Source organism: Dermacentor albipictus, chromosome 1 (assembly GCF_038994185.2).
Source record: "Dermacentor albipictus isolate Rhodes 1998 colony chromosome 1, USDA_Dalb.pri_finalv2, whole genome shotgun sequence".
NCBI lineage: Eukaryota > Metazoa > Arthropoda > Arachnida > Ixodida > Ixodidae > Dermacentor > Dermacentor albipictus.
Genome location: NC_091821.1, coordinates 418988164 through 419009528, shown reverse-complemented (window position 1 = coordinate 419009528; position 21365 = coordinate 418988164). Strand labels below are relative to the sequence as shown.

The 21365-nt window shown below is 41.7% G+C and overlaps 1 protein-coding gene across 4 annotated transcripts in view; it reads right to left on the bottom strand.

Moving 5' to 3' along the window:
• Pgant5 (polypeptide N-acetylgalactosaminyltransferase 5) overlaps positions 1-21365 on the bottom strand; it is a 343624-nt gene that overhangs the window by 1967 nt on the left and 320292 nt on the right. For all 4 annotated transcript variants that reach the window (XM_065429901.1, XM_065429902.1, XM_065429903.1 and 1 more), the window contains 7 exons: positions 16365-16420; positions 14621-14772; positions 13593-13763; positions 8837-8954; positions 7865-8045; positions 4879-5018; positions 3321-3554 (listed from right to left, as the gene is read on the bottom strand). In XM_065429901.1, coding sequence (XP_065285973.1) covers positions 3321-3554; positions 4879-5018; positions 7865-8045; positions 8837-8954; positions 13593-13763; positions 14621-14772; positions 16365-16420 — 1052 coding nt within the window. The remainder of the gene's footprint in view (positions 1-3320; positions 3555-4878; positions 5019-7864; positions 8046-8836; positions 8955-13592; positions 13764-14620; positions 14773-16364; positions 16421-21365) is intronic.

Here is a 21365-nt window from a genome sequence, read left to right as displayed (position 1 = left end):
CAAAATGCCGACATGATTATGAGGCATGACATAGCTTAGGTCTCTGGATTCATTTTGACCAAAAATAACGTACAGCGCGAAGGACAAGGGCAGCGATAGGCGACATACACAGCGCTGCGTATGTCGTCTATCGCTGTCCTTGTACTTCACGCTGTACGTTATTTTTGATCATGAATTACCAACTAGCCCAAGCAACCACCCTAGTTCATTTTGACCACTTGGGCTTCCTTAATGCACAACCAAGTGCGACCGCCACGGCTGGAATCCAACTCCTGGCCTCTAGCTCAGCAGTACAACAACGCAGCCACTAAGCTACTGCCACGGGCGAGGCCAAGAAGAACTGGAAAATGGACAATACTTCTTTAAAGATTCGATGCATGAAAAGAAGGATAGACACACGAGACAAACCAGGCGAGCACCCTCATGTGTTCCATCTCGTTTGTCCGTTATTTTGCTCTAAACCTTTCACAAGGATTAGGTTCGCAGGGCTTTCACAATATGAACAAGCTCCAATGAGGCAGACAACAATTACTACTCAGACAGGACTTGTACAGCCTAAGCAATGGCCATGCTGAGCGAAATCCGGCTGTCTACATTAGAGAAGCAAGTTGTATGTTACCAGCAGTCAAAACACTGAAAAATGGAAATATCACCACACTGTCATTATGCGTAGCGTTAAGAGTGTAATAATAGTTCCATATTGCTCATGCTATCCTATAAGCCATACACTGCAGATTAAATTTAAAAGTAGATTAAAGAAAGCATCATGAATGTTAAACACTGAGTAGCACTCAAACCTTTTCAGACACAATATGCAGCATTCGTCCATATGTTTTGTTCGTTGGCACAACACACAAAGAGAATAATAGCAAAAAATGGCAGTGTAGACTTGAAGTGGTGTGAAAACGAAACATTTCTTTTGTGTCTGTGTCAAAGGAATATTAATTACAGTCACTAGTGTGACAGTACTACTTAGAAACATGCATTCGTGTAAGTCTTAAAGGCATGTTTAAGACCAGTATTACATCAAACAGAAATAATAAATTACTGCTGTATAAGGTACCCCACAGCATTGATTTTACCAAGAACAGAGCTTTCATAAGTGTGAAAATTACAAACATATAACAGAATTGGTGCCAACACTGCAAAATATGCTACTAGCTCCTGTGATGTAACATCTTGCTTAGAGTCAACTTATTTACATTGCATTTAAAAGTATAACAAAAAATTCAGCTCGGGCAATTTTAATGGGCTTTCTTCTGTTCTTCCACAATACTCTGTCTCTGCTTTCTACATAAGTATGGCCCCTTTTATGTGTGGGCCATTGACATAAATGCCAATGGCAACAAAATTTTCGGTCACGTAGAAAGCCTAGTTTCAGATAAGTGTAGATGCCTCTGGGAAAAATTTTACGTCTGAAATACGAGTGCACGCATCACGAAAGGCTTGAAAAAGTAGAAGTCTCTAATACCGAAACTGACAAAAAAAAACAAACAGAAACAAAGAAACATAGCCATTATTGCTCACCAGAAGTGACGCATGACTGAGAATGTGCTGCTCTGCGGCATGACCTCCAAAATTAGGCACTGCCTACAGTGTTATTAAAATATCTCAACTAATAATAAAACTAGACAATTTACAGCACCGCAGCCATGTCAAAATTGCTTTAGTAGTCACTTTAGTCATACTATTCATTGTGGGGATGCGCAGCTCTCGTGCGTCCCCCGATATCTTGTTTCCCCGCATAGCTTCCATTTCCTGCAGTGCGGCTTCCCCGCGTGGCCTGGCGCCCGCGGCGGTCGGAGTGGTTGAAGCGCAGTACGAGAGATGGCGCGAGTGGTGTGCTGCGGCGGGGTTACTTGGGCACAAGGGAGTACGCGCTTTCTCTTTGGCGGCGGGTCGGCAAGTGCCGCGGACGTCACAGGCGCGCACCAATCTATGCTTCTGCGAGACCGTCTCACGTGGCCTCCTTCGAACGCGCCACCATTCGCGTGACCGTGTGCACGAACGACCAGGCATTGGGATCCAGAATGGGGCGAACATATTCGCTTGCTATCAGGTCGCGGTGAGTCGGACTTCTAGATTTGTCGCGTCCCCATCGGCATGTTTTGTGGATAGCAACTCGGCTAGCAGGCATTGATCTATGAAGGGTGCAATAAATGCCCTTGTGATTGTTCGCACTAATGTGTTGTCATTCCTTTGTCGCAAGAGTACGGGTGAGAGATCCCACATCATTTATAACCAATTTAGCCAAAGGAAAATTTTGTTGCAGTTGGCTAAAGCAGGCAGTACTACTCAAAAGAGCCTGGCCTTGGAGGTTGTCGACCCAGCTATGGAGCACACACCGTTTGTCAATGCTGCAAGAGTGGACACTCAGGAATGTTCAGATTTCACACCATTGAAATGTGATGGGTCGATTGCATCAGGCATGCATCCATCGGTGCTTCATAGCAAGATATATTCAAGTGACATGTGCCAATAGTACAATCTAAACGCACTATATCAGCCAAACGAGCCACTGTTTCTAATGCTCAGAGTGTGGATGTTCCCCCCCCCCCCAAATTCCAAGTAGCAGTATTTTATTTGATGATGACAGTCTAATTCAGCATTTTAATGCTTTCTGAATGACAGCTTTGCGAAAGTATACATTAATGCACATAACTCGCAGAGACAACACACACAAAAGAAGTAAAATGAATGAATGAATGAATGAATGAATGAATGAATGAATGAATGAATGAATGAATTAATTAATGGAAACAGCTATTCAAACTATTCTCCTCACTGCTGAGCAAAAGTGTAACAAAACAAAGCTAGTGAAGCAGTAGCCATTACTGATTTCACGGTTGCTCCATGATGAAGCGCAGTGCAGCTTCACAGCAACACAAGGTTCATTTAGTATATGCAAATCATGCCTGCAGATGTAAACTCACCATGAAACAGATCTTGCTTTCACGTGCAATCTTACAGCAATATTTATTTTTGTGCAGCTTAGTGAAGCTGCACCTGAAGGCAGAAGTTAGATGTAACCCACCTCTAAACAGTATATAAATTTTAAAACTTTTGGTGCGATCTGCATGCGCAGTTTACAAAACAATAATATGTATGCATAGTTGGTAAGATTAGGTAAATTTCAGGCGCATTATGGAGTCAGCTAAAGAAGAACAAAGGCAACTGGAGACAGGTGAAACGAGGGTTTGCACACAGGATGACAATGACATGCGCGAAAACATACAGCAATCACAAAATGCACAGACAAGACTCCAGTCAAGGGTCCAAGCAATATAATAGACTTGGTGCCGCCCTGTCCGCTCACGTACCTCCTTATTGTAGATCCAGAGCTGGTTGCCGCCCATGCCGTGGCAACGCAGGAGCTTGACAGGACCTCGGGGAGAAGAGGCGTCCAGGCAGTTGTCGTCAGACATGATCTGCTGCCGCTTGGTGTAGGCAAACACCTGGTTGCCGCCCATGCCATGGCACTTGCTCACGGCCAAATTCTCGCCGCTCTTGCGCCCAAAAGTGTCCAGGCAGTCTGAGGTCTCGGCGTGCTTGATCTGGCGCATGCAAGAAGGCGTCAGAGGGCAAAGAACCAGCAAAGGGAGAAATATCACAAACATGCAATGTCTCACTGCTTTCTTTTTGACCTGGAGGTCACTGCCACATAAAATAAGTTTTCAGCATCATAAAGCTGTGTGTGAGGCAAGAACAACACAATGGCGTTTCCAATAATAATGTTGGCCACTGGTATTCTTTGCAAGTGCTGAAATATGATCCAAAGGACAGTTTTACGAGTGTGGACAGTGCAACCCAGAATCTATCCCAGAACTTCGTGTTCATGAATAAAACTAAAAGAGTTATTCAAAGTCAAAGTGCTGACAAGCATTGCCCAGTGCTTCATCTGTTTGAGGTAATGTCCAAGTGACAAATACAAATCAAAACATTTTATCAGGAACTTTGAACTGTAGATAAAATGCTTGAATATCTCATCAAATTATGTATGTATTAATTGCCAACAGCATGGACTAATAAGATGTTGAAATAGTTGATGCTGCTTCAGTAAGCTCTGCCCTTGCTTCCCCAAAAGCCAAAAAGTGAAACACGAGTCCGGATACTTTACAATCTTTAAAGTGGCAGCAAAAACACACTAATAGCATGAGGCTTAAGTGAGAGCGCGGGTTATACGTGGTGGCAGGTTATATGCAGAAAAATATGGTGGTTATCGCAAACTGAATATTTGTCCACCTGTATTAAGTATTTAGGTAGCAAAATATGTAAAATATCTCAAAAGAGCAACTTGAAAGGGCAAGTTCTGGATGCACACGTGCACTTTGGGTAACTTGTTGGCTTGGCTGGCCTGAAGCTGGCAATCCAATGTGCTCATTCCGTTTGATCAAGCCACTCACATGGTTGCGACTTAACGACCATGCAAAGTGTGTAATAGAAAGGCGCTCATGTTCCATGCATGGGGATGACAAGCCACTGATGGGCCATCAGAACCGACAGGAAACCCTTGCAGGCCTATAAGAGGCTTTGTGCCTTCACCTATTTCGCATGTACTCAATCAGATTTTATTTGAAATGCTATCAGCATGTACACTTACAACAAATATCAGATATAACAAAGATATTTTTGTGTCTGATATGACTGTTATAAAAAGATTTGACATGTAGCAACACTTTGACACTAGTGACGATTCTACCCAAAATCCCCATGCCTGAGAGAGTTCAGCAGAATATGCTTATTGACAGAATGTCAGCTTCAGTGAATTAAGATTGTAGCATGAAAAAGAGCAATGTCTTTAAGTCGCCGGAAACAGCAGAAATAAAACCCTATGATATGATTACACCAAAATGTGATCGCTCATCGGTGGCTACTCACCTCACCAAGATGATAGTAATCAAGGGGCATGTGTGATTCAGGATAAATATTCTCCAAGTACCACCTAAAAGTATTGCATTTAAGCTTGGTACGAAGTTGTTTTCGGTATGAAAGATCCCCTTTGTCAACATTTTTGGCCGCTGAAAAAGAAAGCAGAGAGGGGGGGAGGGGATGCAAACAAGTTTGAGTTCCTGAACAGCTAAATATGCGACATATAAAGTGGCAGCAATCTGATCCTTAAAGCAGATCTTCATTCATGTATAAGTAAGTATACACCAGACAAAGCGCTATAGAAATGTTCCGATAGGTGATTGAGACAAGTATCCACTTCCTGCATGAATAAAATACACATACACTACAACACCCTGTCATTCAGCACAGTCATAGAACTATGTCTACTATAACATATCAGGCAGCATAACCACAGAACTTTTTACAACTTTGACAATTGTGACATGGGCTTTGAATATATTTGATTGGCAATGTAAAATATGCAGCAGCATATATTTTATCGCTAAAACCTTCAAATAATGACTGTTTTGTCCACACTATGCAATGCCATGCCCGACATTATCAAACTGTCCAATTTGTTAGGAAAAGTGACATTGCAGTGGAACCTCATTGATACTATCCCGTAGAGTATGATTTCCCAGTGCTAATGTTTGTGACTGAGAATACAAATGACCCAGTAAAATTAACCTTCTATTTTATCGTTGATATGTTCTCGGAAAACATGTTATTTCAGCACCAATGTTCCGTACATCACCAAACTGCGATCATATGGTATGTTTTCCAGCCAGTAGAACCCATGTAAGCAAGAAAATGCCTGAGGAATTTGCATTGAATAGCAGTAGTCGCCCGCTTCAGCAGCTTCTCTGCAATACTCGCCTGCCCATGTCACGTGGAAACTTCGGTGTGCACTCAGTTTTCTATTTCGATACAAGCAAATCTCCTTGCAGGCTGTCACATGCCGCATTCATAGCTATCGCCGCCATCCTATTGCGATCAACATTTTCATCTATCTGTGTTGCAGCACACGTGGCATAGTGCCATTGGAAGCATACAGCATGTTTTTAATAGGCGATCACCCAAACGCACGACCGTTCCCTGCTGCAGGAGATGTGACCCGAGCATCATGCATTCCTCTGGTGGCATCGTATCTCGCACAGCCCAACCAGCTCAATTTCGTTGGTTTCCCGCCACCATATGAGGACATTACGCAACAGAAAAAAGACGTGTCTCCGGTCACTCAGGCCCCACCAGTTTGATACACATTGGAATGATTTGTGCCGAGAAGGCACGTCAGAACTTCCTCCCACAATACCCTGCTCGAAGAAGCTGAGAACACGGGCCAAATTTGAGGAGCACAAACGGAAGCTTGCCAAAGCCGCAAAAAAGAAAATGCATTTCTCTCGCCGCTGGACTCCACCACCTAGGTGCACGTCAGTGTCTCGTGCTGAAACGATTTGCATTTCACATTATAGATGACTCTACGTAATGTGAAGGGTTGCGCGAATCTTTGCAGCACGCAATGCCAACGCATGCCGAGCTGGTGGGGTCCGAGCAGCCCGAGAGGCACATTGTCGTTTTTCCATTACATAGTGTTTTAGGAAATATGACAGCAAACAGAAACTAAATCGAGCTGGTGGGCTTTGCCAGAGGATGGAAAGGTGGGCAAGTTGGCGTTTAATCCTCGTAAGAAATTTGGAGTAGTGGAAAGATGAGAGAGGAAGAGAGCCACACTGTCTTCATCTGGCGTCATCCTTATGCTCTGAATGGCTTCGCTTTAATACAATGCCGCCAGAGCTAAACATGACTCACTTCACGGCACCTGCAGCATGGAAGAACAGCAAGTTTGGGTTATTGCGTATTAAAGGAATGCAGTACGCTTCCAATGGCATTACATGCGCGCCACCCATGCCACAGATGGGTGAAGACACTTATCACAATAGGGTTAATGGCGATAGCTGTGAACGCCACGTGCGACAGCCCATGGGGAGATTTGCTTTTACCGAAATAGAAAACTGAGTCCACACAAGCATTTTCACGTGACACGGGCAGGCGAGTATTGTGGGAGCCGCTGGAGCAGGTGGCTACTTTTCCCAACGGTGTGCGTCTCAAGCATTTTTGTTTACATGGTATCTAGCACCCTGAAAACGTATCATACGATTGCAATTTGCCAATGTGCCGAGCGTTAGTCTAGAAAGATTGTGTTTTCCGTGAACATATCTTAATCCAGCGGAAAAAAAACATAACTGTATGGGGTGACTTTTTGTGCTCTCGACAGTGAATGTTGGCGACAGGAAATCGTACGAAACGGGATTGTATCAATTAGACTCTACTATATGCTTTGAGTGAATTGTCACGGACGGTCAGTCTTGCAATCAACATTGGCAATATGCCTGCAAATACAGTGTATAACTAAGAACAACAGTTTACAGGAGTCCATGTACAATATGTGGAAGCCAAAAGATAAAAGCATATAATCAACTTCTCGCCATAACCAAGAAACCTGAACCAGCCAATGCATGCACGTTTAAACTATCAAAATCAACAGCGTACACTCACTGTAAGAATTGGAAAATGAAAACACACACACACACACACACACACACACACACACGCACGCACGCACACACACACACACACACACACACACACACACACACACACATATTTACTCTTGTCAGTTGTACATGAAATACAAACAAGTCAAGGCTAACAAACTGTTTTGGGACTTTCAAGTATTTGTGTAGTATCAGCATTTCGACTTGAAAGCATAGTTTGAGGCTTGCATAATCTTTGGCGAAAAGACAGCAGTGGTGGTACAAATTTGCATTATTACTCAAAAGAGGTGGTCTACTTTATAATATCGTGTTAAAGCTTTATTTGTCCCTGACAGTACGGCAACAAGTAGACGCAAAAACCATATAAGAATGGAAAGCCAGGTCAAAAAGTACGCTAGAAGCGAGCCTCATAAACAAACCTGGGTTGATAGCAAAGTAAAAGTCTTTCCACTCGTCGAGCCACACTTCGGCCAGACGTGCATTGTTGTGGTTGACAATACGACTAGTTCCACCAGGAAATGAGTATGGTGTTGACTTTCTGAACACATGGCCCACGTGCGAGCATGGCACTATTTCCAGCTCTCCACCGCACATCCAGATCTGGAACAGAAAAAGGCATATGCTTCAGCAACTGCACTTCCATAAATAAGGACATTTCTTGTTAACTTGAATGTCACCAAAAGGCTGTTGTTCACGGTTCATCACTGCAGAAAGTTCACTGCAGCTGAATGAACACCACTGCAACATACACAAACGAAAAAAGAAAGTAAAGAGCGAAGGCTTTTGGTTTCATGAAATTGCTGTGACCACAATACTGTCAGACTGAACCTGCGGCACAAATATGAAAACGCCACCTGATCTTACTTTTCTGTTCATTACATTCAAAATGAGCTCACCGAAGCTATCATATTGCAAATTGCATACAAGCATGCATGGCTTTAGCTGTGACGGTGTCAATGAAAGCACTCTTGCACAAAAGGATAATCTCACCCATGTTGAGACTGCCCTCTCATTATGGTGCTGACTCACCAGTTAACTGACGCTCAAGCTATGCAATTAAACAATGCATTTGTATGGTACATACATGCAGCAAACAAACTGGCACAATTAGCAAGCAATGCATCAGTTTTCTTGCAATTAACACGCAATTCAAAACCTGTACAAATGGATGGCACTGTTAAACAATGCGAAATCCCTACAAACTAGTTGAACTATCTTCAGCTCATAGTTAACTAACAGCTACTTATGCAGACAACTATAGCAGGTTCCTGTACGTCTTGTCCATCAAGTTTTCTTTCAATTGGGCTACAAAATCATAATTGCCACATTACTTCATCCAAATCATCAAGCTTACTTATTGGTTTTGGACCTTATCTACAAAAGCATCTCACCCTGAATGAGAGCTCGAGGTTTTCGCCTCCCCAGATGTCCATGCCTTCGTCATACTTTCCCAGCTCGTTGAAGTAGTCCTTGTCGATTGAAAACAGGCCCCCTGCCATAGTAGGTGTCCTGAAAATGGTAACCACCAAAGTGTTATTACATCATATCAGCAAACTAAAATCAATCAAGGAAAAAAAAAAGAATTGGCAAACTGCAGCAAATAATTATAATGTTAACCTGTTGGATGTATCGTTCAAAAAGATTCACTGACGATTGCGATGCTCCCTAATGCGAAATTTGAGTGCAGCTCTTCAGGTGCTTTGAATTCCACTGCTTGCATCGCCCATTTTTCAAAAATAAACCACAAGCACAGCAACGTGTGTTTTGAAATTTGAATGAAATTTGTTGCATTTTAGCTTGTTGCATTTTACATGAAGTTAATTTCTAGCAGCCCTAGGAAGTAGAATTTCGATTTATCGCCTGTTATGTTTTACGAAGCCTGAAAAAAAAAGAAAGTAATAGAAGCACAAAGTTTACATATCAGTCACTCTGCACCAAAAACAGATACCACTGCATTTCTGAGATCATCTGAAGCGGACAAATCAAATACATAAATATGCAGCTTGTATGAAACTGTTACAATGTTTACAAGGATGTTGCAAAAGACTTGCTCACATATTAGTGGTATATTTCAGAGCCATGTTTAACACATCAATGTTGTCCATTTTAGATGTATTATTAGGTGCAGTTTGCAGAATTGAAATATTGCTCTTCCTTGCCGAGTGAAGGAGCTGTAAACTCGACGGCTGAGTTCGTTTAAAATTAGAATTTTTCTTAAAATACCTGAAGGCCAAAAAATAGATCTGCTTCCTACAGTCACTGAATTATAAGCTTTTCCTTTTAAATCAGTGCAGTGATTGCCTTAAAAAAACAATTTCTCCATTCCTATGTGTTTGAATAGGAGCTCCTAAGTGGGTCTCCCTCTTAAGAACAGCTTCTTGGCGATGCATGCATCGTCGTCTATGTACACTATGGCCTGCTGTGGCCTTCAAAGGATGTGCACAGATACATTCTTAGAGCCAGCATGGCACACTGAACACCACACAAATTGCCAAGCTCCGACGTTGTGTGATAGCACAGTGCAACTAAAATATCTTGGTAATCCCACACTGCCCTGACCTGCTATTCAAATGGGAACCACAATGCAAGCGGTATGACTCTTGCAAGTCGTAATTTTCATGACTCATACATATATGTTGCACATGGTATGGTATGGTAAAACTTGTGTCAGCAAGTTTTACCATATCATACCATGTCCATTAGCAATAAATGCGCGTCAGAACGTGGTGGGCCACTCCCACGTTGATACAGAATACTTTAAACTGCCTAAGTTAGTTACATCGACTTTTGCAATCCATTAATGGCCCTTTAATTCTATACAGTTTCACACTAAGGTTCTTAAACAAAAATGTTAGTCTGGTTCAAGTATTTGCAAGAGAAAGAAACATGACGAATGAAATAATGTTTGTCATACATGTACACAGGAGTGTGTCTCCCATATGAATGTCCATCTATAGTGTATTGCTGCATGCATAATGTTGCTTCAGCTACTGCCAGCTCAAAAACAAACTTCTGCCATACTTATGACAGCTTCTCATCGTCATTATTTATTTATTTATTTATTTATTTATTTATTTATTTATTTATTTATTTATTTCATAATACTGTGAGCCTTTCTCAGGCTCTGACAGGAGTGGAATGTACAAAAGGTGGTACAACTCATTATCTTATTAACTCAGTATTAACTCATTATCAACCATAATGTGGCAGCAGCGAAGATACACAATTTTTATACCTTAAGGGCGAACTTCAGAGAAATATGAGGTTAACCTAGATTAACAGATGACATAGTTTTGACAAGTTTTGATGAAGTTAGATGACAAGTTTTGAATAGGCCAGCTCTCTGAGATGAGGTGTCGTAAACCAGAAATCGAAGCAAAATCAAAAGATGGGCGCCGATGAGACTTTCACATGCTTGCACAAGTTCCGCGTGATATCACAGATTGTGGCAGTGTGCAAATTAACCAGTTACCAGCAAAATATAATTATAACACTGCATTTGAAAGCGAGCTAAATCTCAGTGATGTTAATGTCACTGGTAGGGCAACAAAAGCCAGAATGAAACTGGGTATGTAAGTGAGTCACAAACACAAAATAGAGACCGTGCCAGCTGATCAAGGTTGCCTTCACATTGCATAGGTGGAACTGCATCGAACCACAAACTAGAGTTAATGTATGCGCTGCTCCAGGGAGCAGAATTGCGAGTTTGTTTTGCATATGCTGCTCGCACTTCCATTCACTGAGTGCATGCTTCACAAAGCAACCACACAACACGGAGAAGCCAGGACTAAAGCTCAGATAAAGAAAATTGGCGATGGCAGCACCAGTGCCATCACCACAGATTGGCACCTTTTTTTTTAATGACCAATGTACAGACAGCCGCTTCCAAATTACTCTTCCTCGATTCAGTTCCGATGGTATGGTATGGTAAAACTTTATTAATTAAAGTCCTGCAGATCGTGAGTCTTCACGAAGCGGGCCGCTCCCACGTGGGAACCAGAAGGCCGAGCCTCTCGGCCGCATCGTGGGCCTGCTGGACAGCCCAGAGTTGGTCAGCCAGAAGAGGGCTGCGGAGAACCGCCTCCCATCTGGCCGAGCTGTTAGCGATGATAGAGCGTGACCGAGCACACCGCCAGAGCATATGGTCTAACGTGGCTATATCTCCACAATCGTGGCAGGTAGCGTTGGTGTAAGTATGCGGATAGATTTTATTTAAGAGCGATGGATTCGGATAGGTATTCGTTTGTAGTAGACGGAGCGTTAATGCTTGAGCTCTATTGAGGCGCGGATGAGGAACAAAGTAGGTTCTACGGCTGAGATAGTAGTGTTTAGTTATCTCGTTGTAGGTGGAGGGCGTGTCCCTGTTCTCTAGTGAGTCGGCTTCCGATTGGTCGAGGGTAGCGCGGTGGGCAAGTTCACGCGCAGACCCGTGAGCCGACTCATTGAGGTTGGGAGGAGCACCCTTTATCTGACCCTGATGTGCCGATAACCACATTCTTTTTTACTCACTCAGGATTGCCAATTTGTGTGTGTTTTGACGCCACCGCACTGTGCGCAGCAATGTATTCTGCATTCTGCCTCAATGTGTGCAATGAATATTTCTATTTATTGAGAAGAAATCAAACAAAGCTCAGATGTCTTTAGTTCATAATAATATGGCCTCAAGTGCAATGTTGCCACCTTGGTTGTCAAGAATTCCACCAAAAGGGGTCCCGAAATCTGCTAGAATCTGCAAATTCTTTTAGCAATCCACTAAATTATCTGCTAACATATATTCTTGTTTGAAAACCTACAATAAAAGAAAGTGTAGATACTAAATATAGCAAGAAAAATCCAACAGCCATGAGAGTAACTTAACACAAGAGACGTATGAAAGCAAGTGTAAATAATTACAAATGAGAGATATGGCTGTGCTGCTTGCATGACTATAGAATTCAAATGGTGGCTGTAATGCGGAATGTAAGCATTGACTAGAAGGAAATTTCGCACTTTTGCAGAAATACACAAGATGGCGTAGTCATTTCTTTCCCAACAATTATCTTTCATCTATGACTGCAGCACTTTTTTTTGGTGCAGGCACAGATGCGTGTAAGTGTCAAAACATGATTGCCAGTTGGTTGTTGTCAGTATGTGGGCCTTCGTCTTCCATTTGGTAGACCAAATGTTCCGACTGACTAGCAGCTCCTGTTGAACTTAATGCCTCACTCACTCTTTGTAGTCATAATGAGTGTAGCCAACAAGACATAACTCTCTCTGGAAGCTCGTAGTCGAAGCACTTCTTCTTTCAGTCTGCTCAACCCAGCTATGATGATCATAATATGCCACTGTGCCGGGGCGAGCATGTTTCGGAGTTTTGTTTTCAACAGATTCATGTGGCTGAACTATTGTTCAGCTTCAGCATTCTAGTCGGGTAACAGGTAACCAGTACTGAGAGAGCGAAGTCTGCTAGAATGCGTATTTACCAGAAGAATTGCAGTAATAATTTATTTCACACCAAAAGTTCTGCATCGTTAATGTCCTCACTAAACTCATGATGCTCGTCCATTCACTTTCTATGACGCCAATTCTTGTACAATGTGATGCATGGCGAGGTTTACTTTCAGATATGCTGCTCACACTTACCGTTGAAAGTGAAACTTTTTAAACAGGAGCTGCGCCACCATCCTCAATTCCACTTTACCCAAATTAGCTAAAAATGCACTATCATATGCTAAAATTTGCTCAAAAAGTGCAATCTGCTAAAAGTTATATTATGTTCCACTAAAAAGTCCACTAGAACTGTACTTTTTCTGTGAAACTGATGCAGTTCGCTAGATATGGCAGAAAATCCACCAAGATGGCAACGCTGCTCTAGTGTCCCTGCTCTATTGGGGATACTCTAGGAGCACTTTATTTTGCACGCAAAATAGCGGACCTCTGCACAACTCTGCTCCATATGTGAGCATGCACAGTAACTCTTAATATATAGATATCATAACTGCCCTCTACAGTTAAGGATGTAGGAAACAAGGCAACATGCAGCGCACTGCATACCTCTGCAGGCAACTGCTGACACAAAGGGTGGCTTAGCAGCACATCACGCCAGTGCAAGGACTACAATACCTGTTGTTCAGCTGGCAGCTGCATACACCAAAAGGAGCGACATACCTGATGGGTAGCGTGCGGTCTCCACCTCTGCGATCAACCTCTCGCTGTGGCACCCGGTACCAGCGGAAGTTGAGCTTCCAGTTGAAGCCGCCCCAGGTCATGTCCGAAGCGGAAATGTACTCAAATGTCTCATCACTTATCACGTCGATCACAGGGCACACCACTCTAGTCCTGAGAGAGAGTGGGTGAGTGAGCGGTTAACAATAATCGATGCTTGATGTGCCGACCAGGTCCACAATTGCCAAAGCTCGTCAAATTAATATGTTGGCAGCAAATCTCAACACATGCAAATGCAGGACCAAGTGAGGCTCTCAGTGCAAGGGCTAAGTAAAATTGTTGCCCATGTATCTATTTGGTTAATAAATACTTTGCATCTCTAAAATGCAGGACAAAGGCTTTGTTGTAGCACTATGCTTGTTTTAGATACTGTAAGCTTGTGATAATGCAAACTCTGACAAAAGTTGAAATTCTCTTTACTTCAAATAAATCGAGAAAGACATCACCGCAAAAAAGACAGGCACAAGAAAGCAGACAAATAGTTGACGGCACGAGCAGCTTTTCAATTGAGTTATTTAGGCTGCATACCCACGAATAAATAGGCAAATACACACATGTGCAGTCTTTGTGGAAATTATGCGTTTCAGCAAGCACCAACTAGGTCAAAAAGCAGTTCTTTTGAAATAAATCAGTGTTTTCAATGTTTTAGTTGGCCTGCTATGTTTTCAATGCATATTGAAACCGCAGAATCCAAAAAAGTTCAACAAAAATTTCAGTTAAATTGAAGCTTTTGGCTTTCCAGGACAGCACAATAATAACAATAATGCCACTGCTTTATTGCAGCAAAATTGACATTTTTGAGTTGCATTGGTGTAGTATAAAACTGAACCCACTGCAATATACTACCTCTGTGCCAAACTCTAAAGGAAATGAGCCAGTGGTTTAGCTGGAAGAGTCATGTATACCTGGCGCTTCTATTAATGCAACGCTCAATAGTTTGTGTAGTGCCATAGGAGGTTCGGCCTCCATACCTGTCCTCGGCAATGCGTGCCAGCAGTGGTTCCAGCCAGTGATGCGTGCACTCGCAGTGGGCATCCAGGAATGTGATGACTTGGCCTTTAACCGCAGCCGCTCCCAGGAGCCTGGCACGAATGAGGCCCGAACGTTTTCCTGTTCGCATGACCTACACCACGAAAAGACATTGACATCTCATTCTATGCTGAACTTAACAGAAAGATTTCAAGACCTCCCCCACCCCTTTTCTTCTTTTTCTTTTTTTTGGCCAGTATGTTAAGCATCACACGTATAGATCAAAACATCTGAGTTACCACTATTGCAGGCCACGGTGATGTTTCTCCAAATAATTCTCAGCCCTTGCATCACTCCTGCAACTACAAGCACAAGTATGCATAACTGCCCGCAGCTCATAAGCATTTGTTCACAAGTGTCTGTATGGCTATCCAAGGCAAACGGGATGACTGACACCATGCAAAAGAGAAACAATGCCGTGATATCAAGGTGGAAATGTGTTAGAGCCGTGGTTATACATCTTTTCGCAAAATTATTTAAACCAATGAGTAAGCAACAAAAATCTGTTGTGGCACCCTGTCATGCAAGTTTGGTAACACTCATGGTACTCTGAAACTCCAAACAGTGATGTGAGTCATGTTTATAATCCTGAACTGTTTTGGAAAGCTGGAACTTGGCTTCACGACATCCCCAGTCGTGCATGTAGCAGGTACGAAGTGTCGCTACTTACCTTGCAAGTTCTATTTTGTGCATGTACTAACCACAATTAAGATAAAAAAAAAGCAATTCCACACAAAAATCAGCATTTTGTCATATCTTCCCTATGTTGCTAACTGGATGCACCAACATAATTACAGAAAAGCCTCCTTACAATAATCACACTAATGTTTGCTTATTGTGGATTAAAGTGGTGCAACAGTAAATATGTAAGATTACAACAGTTTCATCATGTTGCAGGCGCACCACAGGGCGTCGAGCGTGCACGATTGTCACATGAGTGCAGAGGCCCATGATACACATTTTACATGTTGCCATCAAATAGCATGGAGCCTCAAATCATGGTTATTCTACATGGATATGATGAAACATTGTGCAAAAGGTCACCAATAAATGAATGAAGCAGTGCACAAGCACACAAAAAGCTGTTAGAAAAAGAAGTTAACACTTGTAGTTGGGCAAAGAAATTATAAAACATCAGAAAAGTGATGTAGTATAGAGGCATTATCTATTACATGTAAATATTCATGCAGCCATGTGGTATCTACTGCTCTGTAAAAGATGGCCAAGTCATGATGCTAGCAGTACATCCTTGTGGATAATGGCACTGACACTATAGGACTGTCTGCAGGTGAGAGCTCCATCCACAAGGCTTGAGTTATGTTAAAACAGACAGACACTGATGGGCACTTGGGACCAGTAAACTGCAGTTTCACCAACTGCTTTGAAATAGCGAATGTTTTAAACAAAAGCATCTTGAATATAGCACACTTCTTGGACAGAATGTACTGGATACTGCAGAATGCCATCATCAATACTGAACTGCATGCAAAGGTTGTGAATATTGCCTACGGTTTTAGCAAACAACTTTCAGTTTTGTTTTTAAGTCACTTACAATCCACAACAGCATACAAAATATGAATATTGTATTATGGGCTGGGTTCATTATTTGTGCTGTATATACCTATTGTACTGCACATTACGGGAATGGGGAAACGAAAATGGGTGGGAGAAAATGTTTTCACATACCTTAACAGGCACTTCAAGCTTGACAACATAGTCTTCAAGCTTCCTTCCCAGATGTTCTGCAAAAGATAGCATAATTTCTTTTAATAACTTTATATGCACTTCAGAATCAAATGGCAAGGGGTATCTGCAGCCATACTCAGCGGCCAAGATATAAGCATAAGAACAAAACAAGATCAAGGGTAAATGCCAGTGTTTACTGCTAGCAACAAGTGACAAAATGATACATGTCATGAGATATCATTTTACTGGCAACATTCGTACATAACATTAAGAACACCAGCCATGACCAAAATTTTTTTTTTTCACTGTACACATTTTCCTTATTTGTATATCTCCTTTCCTGCACAGATAACTTAACCATGATAACCACGTGCAGATAACCATGTGCAGAAATCAACTCCTTATCTTCTCAAATTACCAAGCTGGGATTAAAAAATGATGACCTAGAAAATCATTCTCGAAGAAATAATCTTATACGGTATTTTTAGAAAACCCCAATGAAAATGCTGCAATGCTGTTGTTCAACATTACGTCTGTACTTAAAGAGACCTTGAAGATTAGCTGTTGTTGCGGCTAGGGTGGCATTCAGGGCATGGAATCCACCAAGCCCATCGACTACGACGTCAAGCTGTAGAAAATAAAGGAAAAAGGGTTTATTTGTTTAGTTACACGGCGCCAGTGCAGAAGCTCACTCCATGCAGGAGCAAGTTAAATGTCTCTGTTCACATCAGGACCCTCTGTCCTCACTCTCGAAAAGTCTCTGCTTTTAATCCTGTCCTCTTCCCTAGGCAAGTCGACTAGGGAAACTGAAGGCTGTCCAGCAGCAAATCACCATCGTCGACTCCATTGCGATGCTATGCCCATGCTATCCATAACCAGCAGTAACTCCGTCTCGAAAAAACTGGTTTGGAATCTGAAATTGGTTTGGAAAGTAGGTGTCGTCCGGCGGCACCTAGTTTCTTCCATTGTTGCACAACCTCCCCCCCCCCCTTTTTTTTTCTTTCAGTCTGCCACATGATGGGTGGCTGAGGTCCTTTTACGGAACCCTGCAACAGCTGGTTTAGACTGTGTCCCGACGGCTGGATAAGTGCCGAGGGATGGGTGGTGATTTGACTTGTCAAATTTAACGCGCCTATACGTTCATCGTCATGGTTCCCTCCCGTTCATCCTTTTCTCCGGTTTCCACGTAATGGCGGGGTGGGGAATGATAGTTGTTGTCCACGCCGCGTTGACGTCTGGATAGGAGGTGCGGTGGTTTGACACGTGGCAAATGTTCAGTTAACACCCTCGGTGGTGTTGAGATGTAACACTGTCCTCACACTGAATGTGTCAATAGGCTTCGCAGAGGACGCGCTGGTCACACTTGTGCCATTATTCTACGACTTTCTGATTTCAACGACAAAAATGTGGTTCTAAAAAACAGTTATAAACTTAAAGGCTCAAATTTCTTCATTACAGAAGACTCCTCTGCAAGGATTAGACCTGTCTGGAAAAAAATCTGGCATACGTAACAATGGCTGTGTCATAAAGCTAAGCTACGATCATGCATTCATTGACAAGGCTCGTTATTATTGAGATGACAGTTTAAACATATTAGTAAAAGTATCTATTCAACCATTACCTTGCGTGCCTGTGTCTTCGACTCCTGGCTCATTCACTACCTGACATTGTTTAGGACATCTCAATATCCTCATTGCTTTGAACATTAACACTCACAGTATTGTTAAAAAACTTCCAGACTTACTGCCTCTTATTTCTATTTATTCCCGTCATGTTATAGGCGTCACTGAGTCATGGCCACATAGTAATATTTATGAGTCCGAGTTTACTCCACCCAGTTTTATTCCAGTGTGCCTAGACAGGATCCATGGCACTGGTGGCGGAGTCATACTTCTTATCCATTCGGATCTTCGTGTCTCAGTTTTGCCCTTGCCCCAGGATATAGAAACCGTGCGGTGTAAAATTTTCTTGAATACTAATAAGCGTATTGTAATTAGCATCATATATCGTCTGCTTGATTCTTCCCTTGATGTCCTTCATGCTATTGCAAATTTAATGTCCCTGACTAACATTGCTTCATCACGATTTATCTACATGGGTGATTTCAACGCTCCTGGCATCCACTGGCTATCCCTAAATACAACAGGTTGTAACGTAGCAATTTGTTAGGAATTTAAAAATATTTCCTTGTCCTTCGGGCTCAATCAAGTTGTTTCTAGTGCAACTAGGCTAAATTCCATCCTCGACTTGGTTTTCTTAAGCATTGGCCTAGCAAAAATGACTTCTCTTGAGAAGTAATAGGAGGACTACCAGATCATAAAGGTGTTTTGTTGTCGCTCTGTTGTCCAATCTTCAAAATCACCCTATACATTTACTAGTTTCCCTGACTTCACTCATGCAGACAACAATTCCATTACTGATCTCTTAACTGATCATTTCGATATGTTTTGCTCTCTATCAGACAGACAGGATTTAAATTGTCTTGTTAATTACTTTGAGGATCTTGTCAAGTCATGTATCCAACGATTTGTGCCCATTAAAACTAAGATAAGTAAGGCTAACCTTCCCTGGATCACTCACAACACCTTGAATTTATCTCATCGTGTCCGTAGGCTTCGGCGTTCTAAATGAACCAACGATCCCATAACTATGGACAGGTTTCACAAGGTAAAATATTAACTTAATTTGAAATTGCAAATGGCCAAAAATTTCTTCTTTCGCATTCAACTGCCTGATCTGTTAAGAACCAACCCTTGTAAACTTGGTCTTTTATTTTACCGCCCGATGCTACACCCACTTAATTCAATATTGATAAAGGCGTTATCAGTGATCTGTCAGTAATATCGGATGCTTTCAACAAGTATTTTCAGTCCATATTTGAAGGAATTCTGAAACCTCGTATTAAACTTGGATACCAAGAAATGCACCGGCCCATATGGTGTACACAATACATTCTTGGTTCGCTATTCCTTGTGGTCATGAAGGTATCTGATAGTCATATTCAACAAATCCTTATCCTCTGCCACTGTTCCCTCCTCATGGAAGTTAGCTAAAGTGCTTCCTCTTCATAAATTTGGTGATAGGCAGTCTACAGATCGATTTCAATAACAACACAGTCATGCAGAATCATAAAACGTATCATTCATAAACACACAGTGCTTTTCCTGAACTCGCATCATCTGCTAACATAGAGCATGGGTTTAGGAACGCTTTTAGTATGACAACACAGTTGAGTTTAGGCATGACAGTTTCCTTAACACTGATGTTGGCAACCAGGCTGACACTGTCTTCATAGACTTCTCTTTGTCCGCTTGTCAAAACCTCGGCTCATGCTTTCAGCTTGTTCTCATTTTGTTCATTATCTAGACTTCTCTAAAGCATTTGACACAGTATTACATTCCAAAGTCCTTGCTAAACTTAATGTTGTACTAAATAATCCTCAACTAGTTAACTGGATTTCAAGCTTTCTTTCACTTCGTTCCCAGTTTGTCTCTTGCAGCTCGACCAACTCTACTGCTATTGATGCGACAACTGGAGTGCCCCAATGCTCCATTCTTGGGCCACTGCTTCCTTTAATTTACATAAGTGATTTGCCTGTTAACATCTCTACTAACATTCGTCTTTATGCCGATGATAGTGTTTTATATGAACTTATTAACTGTTCTAAGATCATTCCCGTCTCCAAGAGTCATTTGCTAGGTTTTGCACTTGGTGCAACACCTGGAAAATGGACATTAACTTTGACAAAACCGTCCCTACGTCCTTCTGTACTAAAAAAATTAGGTTACCTACGTCATACACTAGCCAACCCTCCAAAGGATACTAAGCTACTGTTACATAAATCGCTAATCCATCCTGCTGTCGACTGCACATCTGTTGTTTGGAACCCTTATAAGCAGTGCGAGTTTAATATTCCAGGTTTTACTCGCTCTGGCCTCGTCAATTATAACAACACAAGATTTTCTGCACAACTCAATCTTCTTCTTCCAAAAGCAAGAACTAATTATGGGAAATTTACTGTAGCGTTTACAGGCATTTCTGTTTGGAATTCAATACCATCTAATACGAAGCCATCTGCATTAGTATCATTCAAGAGTAGAACGAAGGAGCATTTCATGAACACTTTATCTGACGCGTAGTATAATTTAATGAACCTAGAATTAATTAGATTTTGTTCGCTTTACCATTAGGCAACATACTGTTCAATTACCAAGTTACTGAATTTTGCCTATAATTGATGCTTCTCGTTGTTAGCTTTACGTGCCATTTATCCTCGTTTGAATTTCTGCATGTTATTTTAAAGATTTCTTCAATTATTTTTCTTCTTTTTAACTGTGTGAATATACTTGTGATATATTTAATATATCTTTTTTTTCTCTCTTACCGTTTATTTCCGATGATGTAGAAATTGTATAATATATGACATGACTCACTGTTTGTCACGATCCTACTGTCCCCTTTTCATGTCTTGTTAGGAGGTACCCCGACAGTTGTTACTTCAGGACCTTCGAATGTGTACTTATACCCATCTTGTATTTGATTTCATAAAAAATAAATATTGATTGATTGATTGATTAATTGATTAACAGGCTAGAAGCAATTAAAAAAATTTACATTTATATGTCACCGTTATGATCGCGAGTTTTCACTCTCTTCTGCACTTCTTTCCTTGAATTTAACTTCACCCTATTCACATCGCCGCATAGCATCGTTAGATTTCTTGCACGGCATTGTCAATTCTTCAGTTAGACTTTCAAAAAGCAACTATACTAACCTCGCGCCAGAGTCATCGACGGGATAACATCACAACCTGAACTTGATGCCCTATTTTGCACGCACTAATATGTTTAAATTTAGCTTTTTCCCTCATTCATAGAAGAGTGTAGTTCCTTACCTGGGTCTATTCACTCATGCTCACCCAAAGGTTTCGTATCTGCCATCCAAGATGAATCGTTCTAGCATTTCACCCTCATCGCTGTATCGTATCTTTCTGTGTATAAT